Below are 12036 nucleotides of genomic sequence, written 5' to 3' on the forward strand. Positions count from 1 at the left end.
GTAACAGGATTTTTTTGAAAAACGCCGATTGATCCAAGAATGAGAGGACGTCTGGCAGCTCTTGGGCTGTATTCACTGGAGTTCAGGAGAATGAGGGGGGATCTCACAGAAACATTCTGAATGTTAAAAGGCCTGAACAGATTAGATATGGCACAGTTATTTCCCATGGTAGGGGATTGAAGGACTTCCTTTTAGAACTGAGATGAGGAGGAATTACTTTAGTCAGCGGCTGGTAAATCTGTGAAGTTTGTTGCTACGAGCGGCTGTGGAGGCCAAGTCATTGGGTGTATTTAAGGCAGAGATAGATAGGTTCTTGATTAGCCAGGACATCAAAGGGTACGGGTTGAAAGCAGTGGAGTGGGGATGACTGGATGAAGTGGATCAACCCATGATTGAATGGCAGAGCAGACTTGATGGGCCAGATGGCCTAATTCTGCTCCTAAATCTTACGGTCTTATGGTCTTATCCCAAGTGCCAGAATCTCAGATGAATTTAAACAAAAACTGAGAGGTGAAGATATTTTAGATTCATAGTCATAGAATACTACAACACAGAAACAGGCCCTTTGACCCATCTAGTCTGTGCTGAATTATGAATCTGACTGGTCCCAGTCCTTTGAATACCACCCATCCAAGTACCTATCAAAATATCTCTTAAATGTGGAAACTGAACCCCCATCACTTCTGCTGGCAGCTTGTTCCACTCTCTCAACATCTACTGAGTGAAGAAGATCCCCTTCATGTTCCTCTTAAAAATTTCAACTTTCACCGTTAACCCATGACCTCTATCTCTAGCCTCACCCAACCTCTATGGAATAAGCCTGCTTGTATTTATTCTATCTATACATCTCATAATTTTGTATATCTTTATCAAATCTCCCCTCAATCTTCTACTCTCTGGGGAATAAAGTCCTAACCGATTCAACTTTCCTTATACCTCAGGTCCACAAATCCTGGCAATATCCTTGTAAATTTCCTCTGCACTCTTTCAATCTTATTGACACCTTTCCTTAAGGCAGGTGACCAAAACTGCACACAATACTCTAAATTAGGCCTCAACAACGTCTTATACAATTTAAACATAACATCCCAACTCCTGTACTCAATACTTTGATTTATGAAGGCCAATGTACCAAAAGCTTTCTTTACAACCGTATCATCCTGTCACACCACTTTCAAAGAATTATGGATCTGTATTCCCAGATCCCCCTGTTCTATGTATCTCCTCAGTACCACTTACTGTACAAGTCCTGCCCTGGTTTGTTAGGGAACTCCTCACACTATTCTGCATGAAATTCAATCTGCTATTTTTCTGCCCATTTTTCTAGCTGGTCAAACATAATGCATATGACTAATCCGTTAGATTATTCAGTTCCTACTGCCCATTCTACTATTAGTCTTTATTCTGTTTATTTACTCTCTTCAGTTCATTATCTATTGATATCCTTCACATAACAAAAATCAACCAGGCCCCAGTTTTGAGGTCCAATTGACCAAAGTTCACTGGCTTTGTATATGTGACAGGTTAGAGATTCCAGGGTTCCATTTATACCATTGCTTCTTGCCTCCACACTTAGACGATGGAGCTCAAATTTGAAATTAGGCCCCCTTGTTAGAGCTTTCCTGCCTAATAATTTTCTTTTCCCTATGAACCCAATCAAATGACTTAATCATCTTAAACGCTTTAATGAGATAATGCCATGGGACTTTGGAGAACCAAATAATTTGTAGGAGTATATCAGTGTGTCAAACAGCATTTATGGGAGGAAAGGTTTTGACAACATTTAGAACTGAAACCCTACATCAGGGTTTTGACCCCATTCTTTCAGGATCACAGGCAGATAATTTAGGATCTCATTCCTTCACACATCTTCTCCAGTGACTGAAGGAGATGGTTCATTAGCACCTTCTCAACAAGGATGCATAACAGTTGCTCACATTATGTATGATACCCACATACATTTTTAAGTAAGGAAGTAATTGAGAGTTACAATATGAATACTCACCTAATGTTCAACGATCATCTGTCAGGCCTGAAAGTGCAGGCACCTCCATTCTCCACCCAGCTGATAGGAATCAAGTGTACCTCGTTTTCACCTCATCACCTGCAGCCTATTTAAACCTTGCTCTTAGTCACAGTCCTTTGTTCACCCATCAAACCAGCCAGTTTCTCCTAGCCTTCTGTTACTTTTTTTGTTTTGTGGCCCCATGTGGCTTGTTATTTTGCAGTTTGTTAGTAAAATATCATTCACTGCTAAATGGTCTCTGCTGCTCTGCTTCTGGACAAAGCAATGGTGGCATAGCAGTTAGTGGAACGCTACAACAACTCAGGGTGTTTCGGAGTTCAGAGGTCAATTCCAGTGCTGTTCTGTAAGGAGTCTCTGTATGTCTTGCCTGTGGAATGTGTGGGATTTTCCTCACACTATACATATGAATGAGCATTTGGGAGACCAGTCGGATCCATTTGCCAGCTGTTGCACGGTGCAGAATTCCATGGCCACATTTCTAACTTGCAAATTTTCTGGATTACAAATACTGTTGTCCTCAGGAATAAAAAACATTCTTGCAAGCTGAGGGGATGATATTGAATCTGTACCATCAAGCAATCCTGCAGGATTTGCTACATGAGTAACAATGTGTTGACCTCAGGATGGTGTTACAGCTATGCAGTTCATCATAAGAAGAACAGGACTTCCCGATTTTTACAGTTCACATACAGTAGTTTGGTGGTTCTGACACTTAGCTGGTGATACAGAAGTTGTAGAGTTCAAACTATACCAGAATCTAATGTTTGCAAAAAGTTGATATGCTTGCTAAGATCCTTTGGAGAAAAGAAGTTAACAATTTCTATTTGGCCTGGTCAAGATGGTTGACCTTGAGGAAACACTTGACATTGCAACTCAAAAACAAAATTATAGAAAAAAACAGAATGTCTTACAGTTGAAAAATAGCATGGAGAGATCAAGAAAGGGATGGGATGGGGAGAGAAAAAGAAAGAGATAATTGAGGTAAGGAGCTGGATAGTAAGATGTGAATTTATTTCCCAGCAATATCTAAGACACAAAGCCTAGTTCTTTAATTCTCAAAGACTCAAAATTTCTTTCAGTTGACACCTTGCTTTATACTCACAATAGTCGTAAAGACTTCAAGCCATCAAAAGCGTGAAGTGGGATGCACCTCAGCCGGTTGTAGCTCAAGATCCTGAGAAGCAAAACATTAACAAGGATGATGATGGGTTGGTGGTGGAGCAGAGCACAGTGAGACAGACAGAGGTTAGTGTGGGGAAGGACAGGGTTTGGGAGTCGGTAGGAAGGAGAGTGAAAGAGAGACAGAGAGAGAGAGGTGATTAGAAAAGGAGGGAGAGGAGGATAAGGTGACAAGAAGATTCTAAAAATATTAAGCATTAAATATTTTATGCTGAAATGTCACTTTCCTTTACTCACTAATGATTGGTGTCGTTCGTTAGGATCAAGAGTCTCTCTATTACCTTTTTAGTTAGGTCTGTTCCAACTACTATTGGCAGGTGAAAGACAATTGTTATCCAGTGTTGGCTAGCAGCTGAATTACTCATGGTTTGCTCTCATAACAATGTAGATGAAAGCTCACTTTATAGCCAATCAAAAAAAACTTCAAATCTCTCCGTTAATCTAGTTTGACTTGGAGCCTGAATCCAGAAATTAAAAAGACCTAATGTTCTAGAAAAATAATTTTAGAACTTTTTTTAAATCTCACATATCATGTTTTATGTGTTTTATATTTATTTTTTTATGTTCTATGCTGTTTTATGTGCTCATCTGCAGTTATAATCAGTAACACATGTAGTAGATGTGGTGTACTTGGATTTTCAGAAGGCCTTTGACAAGGTGCTGCACTTGAGGCTGTTTAGCAAAGTAAGAGCCTATGGAATTGCAGTGAAGTTACTAGCGTGGGTGAAGCATTGGCTGATCGGCAGAAAACAGAGAGTGGGAACAAAGGGCTCCTATTCTGGCTGGCCGCCAGTTACCAGTGGAGTTCCACAGGGATCAGTGTTGGGACCATTACTTTTTACGATGTATGTCAATGATTTGGACTATGGAATTAATGGATTTGTGGCTAAATTTGCTGATGATACAAAGATAGGTGGAGGAGCAGGTAAATGTTGAGGAAACAGAGAGCCTGCAGAGAGACTTAGATAGCTTAGGGGAATGGACAAAGAAGTGGCAAATGAAATACAATGCTGGAAAGTGTATGGTTATGCACTTTGGTGGAAGAATTAAACAGGCAGTCTATTATTTAGATGGGGAGAGAATTCAAAATGCAGAGAAGCAAAGGGACTTGGGAGTCCTTGTGCAAGATACCTTAAAGGTTAACCTGCAGGTTGAGTCGGTTGTGAAGAAGGTGAATGCAGTGTTTGCATTCATTTCTAGAGGTATAGAATATAAGAGCAGGGATGTGATGTTGAGGCTCTATAAGGCATTCATGAGACCACACTTGGAGTATTGGGTGCAGTTTTGGGCTTCTTATTTTAGAAAGGATATACTGACATGGGAGAGGGTTCAGAGAAGATTCACGAGAATGATTCCAGGAATGAAAGGGTTACCGTATGAGGAACGTCTGGGAGCTCTTGGGCTGTATTCCCTGGAGTTCAGGAGAATCGGGGGTGGGGGGGGGGGAATCTCATAGAAACATTCTGAACGTTGAAAGCCCTGAACAGATTAGTAATAGCAAAGTTAATTCCCATGGTAAGGGATTCTAGAACAAGAGGGCACGACCTCAGGATTGGAGTATGTACATTTAGAACAGAGATGCGGAGGAATTACTTCAGTCAGAGAGTGGTAAATCTGTGGAATTTGTTGCCTTGAGCGCCTATGGAGGCCAAGTCATTGGTGTATTTAAGGCAGAGATAGAAAGGTTCTTGATTAGCTAAGGCATCAAGAGGTATGGGATGAAAGCAGGGGAGTGGGGATGACTGGAACAATTGGATCAGCCCATGATTGAATAGTGGACCAGACTTGATGGGCTGAATGGCCTACTTCTGCTCCTATATCTAATGGTCCTATGCTCTTACGGTCTTACATCCTTCTATAAGCAACAACTTAAGTATAGAGATCTGATAACAACCATTGGAGCAGTATTTATACTGACAGTTACATGTTATTACTGTTTGTAACATGAACTATTGACATCAGAAGCAAAAACAATTGAATAATAATGGTCATTTACATTTATAAAATTAACACTCAACTGCATTAGCAATAAAAACACATATTCACAGCCAGTTTCCATAAATAAGATAATATACAAACTGGAGGTTATGTGATATTGAAGTTATTGAATACTCACAGTGTTGAGAGGTGTGACATGTTGCTGAAGCTGAAATTACTGAGCACACTGATACTGTTGTTGCTCAAATCTCTGCAAAATGGACACAAGATATGTACATTTTTATCCAAAATAATTTTGTGATAGCAAACCAATGTCAAATTGTTGGTCGCTTCCAGAGACAATGGTAGAAATAACAGACCATCAAAGGACAAGCAGAGTTAAGCAGTCTTTAGTGCACTACTCTGGTCCAAGCTTTGCCAAAAGTGATGGGAAACTTACTGTATAAATCAGCCCATAAGTTTGGGGAAAGTGATACATCAGGAATGGAGAACTGTCACAAGCTACTGATGGATTCAGATCAGACACCATTTATCTAGTAAGCAATTGCTTTCAATAAACTGAACTTCACTTTTAAAGAAAGATTGATTCAGATTCAAAGTTCAAAGTAAATTTATTATCAAAGTGCATATATGTCACCATATACAAACCTGAGATTCGTTTTCTTGCAGATATTCTCAGTAAGTGCAAGAAACATAATAGAATCAATGAAAGATCACACCCAACAGAGCAGGCAAACAACCAATCTATAAAAGACACAAACTGTACAAGTACAAAAAGAAAGAAAAAATGAAGAAATAATAAGAATAAATAAGTAAGTAATAAATGATCAGCTCCTTGGTCTTGCTGACATTGAGTAAAGGCTGATTTATACTTGAGCTTTGCATCTACGCCTTAGGTACCACGTACCCTTCGTCGTAGGGTGACATGCATGTCCCCAACAAAGTAATTCACATTATCGTGGTGACACAGACTGCAACAACTGTGATTGGTTCTCTTGGTAGCATCGCATTTCCTCCTACGGATTTCTGGTTGCTTCTTCTCTGCCATGTCTGTACATGTCTGCCATGCCATGTATGTGAAATAGGTGAAACAAATCGTCAAATCTACCTGCCCACATGTGAAAATGTTTGAAATGCATCTCCTCGTCCTTGTCTCTCACGAAGAAACTCAACACAGTGACACAGAAACCCCACCGCCAACTAGCGGTTTGGTGCACACCAATGCATGATTGCTACGGTGTAGAGCCTACGCAGAGGTGAAAATCAGGGCTACGGTGTAGCCCATATGCATTAGTATAAATCAGCCTTAAGAGGTTGTTCAGATTCATTTATTTATCACACGCAGATCAATACGTATAGTGAAACACCTCGTTTGTGTTAACAACCAACAGATGTACTGGGGACAGCCCACAAGTGTCGCCACACGTTTGGCACCAACGTAACGCTCACAATGCTCAGAAGAACAAGAAAAATGAAACAGCAGCAAAACAAGCACCTTTCCTCTCTCCCAGTCAGACAGACACACACACACACACACACTCACTCCTTTAACTCCAGCTCTGGCCACCTCTGGGTCTCCAGCCTCCACTGGACTTTCAGACATCAGGTCTCTGACTTCCCCAGTGAACATGCAGATCCAGGACTTTGGCCATGAAGCTCTGACCTCTGGACTTACTATATGATCAACATTTGGGCTTTCATTCTTGGTATCGTCCCCCCGACTTGCCTACAATGACATCCCAAACCTCATGCCCTGAATTCCATACCTGTTGATAATAGGCCTCGAACTCCATACTCGGTGGTGGTGGAGCCTGTAATCCAGGCCTTGAACTCTGGACTCACCAGGTCCCTTCTGTAACCCCAGAATTCCCTTCTGTAACTTCCCCATAACATACCTAAATTAAGTGTAATTCATCCAATCTCCATTCCCATCACTTTTTGATTTATTTTTCCTCAATCATTGATTCTCAGGGGGTGGACGGTTAACCCTAACATTCATTAGTGTCTCAGATTCTCATTTATTAACATGCATTCACAGCAAATTATAGAACAGAAGGTGAGAAAGTACAAATCTAACTAATACCACATGTTGGGAGACATCCTCCCCCAGCAAGGTTTAGGCCAATTTCTTTTCCAAATATACAGAACCTGAAACAATCCTGGATTCAATTCTCCAGTGGTGATTAGGGACAAGAAAACCTGATGATTAATATCCCTTACAAAATTCTAGATTCTGGTTGACATGAGAACTGCATTTACCTTGAAACACTGCTCATGTAAAATAGGATCTGTAAACCCTGAAATTCATTACTTTGTGTATAAAATTTCAATGCCTTGGTAATCAACAATATGTGCCATAAGCCTAGTAGCTTTGTATGGGGAAATACTCATCTGTTTCAACTAATTAAGGGCAATGGGGAATAGAGCCCAGTGGTAATGGAAGTGAAACCTTACCCTTCCATTACACAGTTAAATATTGCAACAATAAACATTAGGCTGCCATACCACAGTCACCAATTTATCCCCAGGGTGGAAGAATTCCTCTGTGTAGTGTTAACGAAATCATAAAACTGCCTCATTCTAAATGTGTTTATGATCCTGTTATAGGCAATGCTTAGATAAAAATCTTCCACTGATCTCTGAGCTGGAGAAAGTTTTTGATCTTAGCATGAATAATTAAAACAATGACTGGGAATAAAAGAAGTGCTTAATCCCCGTAATCCTGGATTAAAGTTTTAATTAACAAATCTAATCAAGGTGTTATGGAGAAGTCTGATCTAGACTGATTGATCCAGTCTGGATAGTTTGCTTTGCCAGCTCTCTTTGGCAGCTGATGCTGTTATTTTGATGCGGAGTGACTTTAAAAACATGCCCTTCAGTGTAAAGGACATCACTTGGCAGCACCCAATTAAAAAAAAATATATATATAAAACTTCTGATGCTGGAAAATGGAAATTACAATCACAAAGTGCTGGAAGAGTTCAGAAGTGACTCCTCTCTCCCTTGGGGAAAGGGGGCCTGTCTGAGATACAAAAGTGCTGGTTTATGAACTCTGGTCCGATGGACTCTTTGGTGTTTCTGCTGCTTGCTGCTCGCATCATGGGGGAATGGTGGGGGAGTGGTGGGGGGGGGGCTTCTGCTGGCTTAGGTGGGCAGAGGGTTATTGATGCTTTTACTGCTGTTTGTGTAAAGGGAGGGGGAGAGGGGGCTTCGATGTTTCTATCGCTCTATGGGGTTTCTTTGTTTCGTGAATGTCTGTGAAGAGGACATATTTCAGGCTGTATACTGCATACTAACTTTGATATTAAGTGTACTTTGAAATTTTGAGAAGGGCAGGTAGCAACTGTGTAAAGAGGAATACTTAATATCTCAGGTCAGTCAGTTAGTTAGAGCTTTATTTTCATTGCTGAGGACAACGAGGTTACAGTGCCACTTCATTCAGTGCAAAACAGCATACCGGCAATTCAAGTACTAAAAACACAGTGACTACACTTAAAATAATATCTGAAATATTTAGAATCTTATTTTGAAGGTCCAAGACCCATCATCAGAACTTCAAAAGAGGGAAAACAAGTTAGTTTTAGAATGAGAGAACTTCTCTTTGGAAGTTCTTAAAGCTGGGTGAACTCAATGGAACAGGCAGCCTAGAAGGTTTATCTTTCAGATGAGACCCTTCATCCGGATACTTGTTGTACTGTGGAAAACAAAATGGACTCAATGTACAAAATGGCCTGCCTCTGCACTCTAATAATCAGCCAGTAAGGCTCTTGCATTCACAAAGTGAATGAACCCAAGTCTCAGGGTATGAAATTTCAAACAGCTAATGCTGGAAACACTCAGCATGTCAGGCAGCATCTGTGGAGAGAAAACAGAGTCTTGTTTGTACTAAAAATATTCTGTTTCTCTTTCCACAGATGATGTTTGAGCTGCTGAATGTTTCAAGCATTTTCTGTTTAATTCAGAGTTGGAGAAACTGTATTTAAAAAAGAATTAACTCTGAACAACATGAAATGTTATAGCAGAGGTAATTTTATATTCTATTTGCTACTGTAGTTATAGTTCCCTCATTAGTCAAAGGAACCATTGTTTCTGACCCAGGAGCAATGTTGTACTGTGTTCAGCACTAACTGGGAAAAGAATAAGAACCATTTTGAGAATGCATGTAGCATCTTCAATAATACACAGATCTTTCAGGTGGAGATTCAAATTGACACCAAATAATTTCTGAGGCCCACCAAAGAAAATCATGTTTCATGTTAAATACATATAATCAAACAATGATAGTTTTAGTCATGCCTTTGAAGCTTGAATTTATTAACAACGTCATTTTGATTCAGTAAACCAATAATGGTTCTTTATTTAAAATTCATTCAACATTATGAGTAATTTTATGTCCTTGCTTGAAATCATTTTTAGTTTCCAATAGTCCTGAAGACTCATTAGCAGTCTGGATCTGAATGAAAGCAAAAATCCAGTACTGAATTTTAAAACATTTACTAATCTATAAATAAAGTTAAACTTGAATTATGAAAACATTACAAATTTCTCCCCCCCCCCCACCTTCTTCTGACTGCTAATTTGCAAGTTACATTTTCAGAATGTACTCCATCAAGTTTATAAACAGCTTAGTAGAAAAGTTAGTGGCTGTAAAGATTGCTTCTGATTTTTAACAAACTATAAATCAAAGATTCAACCCCAGGAGAGAATTAGTAAACTAGCAGGTCCAAATGTCAGCTTGAGCTGTTACTTTGGAAACTTATGACGCTCAGTTTCACACAAAAAAAATCAAAATTCCCAGGATTTCTCCTTGGATATGCCACATTCTAAGTACTAAGATTGCCATGAGAAGGAGCAGGGTAGGGCATAGGTTGGGAGGGATTTGGAGAGAGATATGTTGTTCACAGAAAATATCAAGGCTTTGACTTTACAAGCAAGGACAACAGTGTACTTTCTTTGGTCAGAGAGGCATGTGGCCAACAAAACCAACACAGCAGTGTCAAGTGCAGTCCCAATTTCCATCCCTATCCTAATGGTAGCATTTGTAACATGTTCTGGAGCAGGAGAGAGGACAGATCTTCACTCAAGCTTCCAAGAGATATAAAATATTCCAACTGTGGTCTTATGGAAAGAAGGCAGAAGAATATTTTTCAATTTTTGAAAATTTTTTCTTTAGCTATCCTTGTACTTGGAAAATCCCTGCAGCCTGAATACCCACTGAATCCTCAATCAACATCGCTGATCCATGAACAGTATTCATGTATCCTTTGTGCCTTGGCGAACATGGTAGAGACCTCCAAACTCTCACTCTGTCTGTCTAGAAACAGATCTGACAAGGTGTGTACTGACTAACCCAGCCTTTCCTAAGCCTCTGCTTACAAACAAATGGTGTTCATTACATTTTAATTCAATGTTGCTGACTTCAGATAATTACTTGGAAATGAAGATTAAACCATAAATCATGTACATTGAGACATTGAAGAACGTAGTGAAATGCATTATTTGGGTTAGTAAGGACTGTGATGAGGACAGCCCACGTCTTCATCATGCTTCCGGCCCCAAAATAGCATGCCCACAACTTACTAACCCTAACCCTAACCATACGTCTTTGGAATATGGGAGGTCACAGGGAGAGTGCAGGCATTGGCAGGAATTGACCCCTGATCAGCAATCGCTGGCACTGTTAAGTGATTATGGTAACCATTATGCTGCTGTGTTGCCCACACAACAACACAACATCGCAGAGTCATTGAAACATGCAAATCTGGATGCGTTGGAATGACCTCTGTGCTCCTAACCATAGATGACCATCCACCAACTCTAGGACAGGAAGCATTTCTAATTTGTAGAAGACTGCCCAATTTCATTGAAAAGACTTTGTGCTTTTGATAGCCGGCTTGAAGTGAGAAAAGTTGGCTTCCTCGATAAAAAGAAGTGAAGTTGGAATTTCCACTTGACAGGTTGAAAAGTCAGGGGCTTTGTTAAGGGCTAGATAGAAAGATCCCACAGGACAAATGTTATCAAAAGTGAGCATATTGTGGCTCAGTGACATTGTAAAGCTTCCCCATAAATCTGAAAGAGGTTATCAAGAAAAACTGGATACTGAGCCGAAGAAACAAATATTATGACAGCAACACACACAAAATGCTGGAGGAACTCAGCAGGTCAAGCAGCATCTATGGAAATATTATGAGGGTTGGTCAAAGAGGTAGATTGCACAAAGAATCTTTCAGAGTGGAAACAAGGTGGCTGGGACAAGGGTTTAAGACACATTAGATGGCTGAAGGGAAGGGCTGGGTAAATACATTAGAACTACCTAAGGACAGGGCAATTCCTGGATTAGGGACATGGGAAGAATATTTTATCCCAAAGTTATTTCAGAATATGCTACAGTGAACCTTCAAGGGGATTAAGCCAAGAAATAGATATTATCTAGAATCAAGATGCCATATACTCATGACCCATATATAATGATGAATTTAGTATTTTTCTTGGGACAGTTTCTGTATGACACAGATGCAGGCTATATAGTCTATCAAATCCACCTCAGCTTTCACAGCAATGGGATCGTTACTCATTTATTTTCCTTTAACCTATACTCTCAAACAAGCCCATCAATACACTTGTAATTCTCCATCTGATAGTGCCACTTACAATTGCCAATTAGCATACCAGTGGATTATCAAGGAAAGCAGCCTCCCTTCACACAATCTCTGTCACTTCATGAAAACGGTCTTTGGGAAGTGGGAGGAAATTAGTGCATCTGGGAAGCCAGCATGGGCATTGGGACAAGATGTAGACTCTATACAGTCAGCAGCATGGGTTTCCACTAAACCAGGCTCATGGGAGCAGTGCCACTGTGCCACCCCCCGCTGTGTCACTGTACCACCCCCTGC

The 12036-nt window shown here is 40.1% G+C and overlaps 1 protein-coding gene across 2 annotated transcripts in view; it reads right to left on the reverse strand.

Moving 5' to 3' along the window:
• LOC132405319 (slit homolog 3 protein-like) overlaps positions 1–12036 on the reverse strand; it is a 630603-nt gene that overhangs the window by 76901 nt on the left and 541666 nt on the right. For both annotated transcript variants that reach the window (XM_059990026.1, XM_059990027.1), the window contains 2 exons: positions 5322–5393; positions 3129–3200 (listed from right to left, as the gene is read on the reverse strand). In XM_059990026.1, the coding sequence (XP_059846009.1) occupies positions 3129–3200; positions 5322–5393 (144 nt within the window). The remainder of the gene's footprint in view (positions 1–3128; positions 3201–5321; positions 5394–12036) is intronic.

The sequence above is a fragment of the Hypanus sabinus genome, chromosome 15 (assembly GCF_030144855.1).
Source record: "Hypanus sabinus isolate sHypSab1 chromosome 15, sHypSab1.hap1, whole genome shotgun sequence".
Lineage (NCBI taxonomy): Eukaryota > Metazoa > Chordata > Chondrichthyes > Myliobatiformes > Dasyatidae > Hypanus > Hypanus sabinus.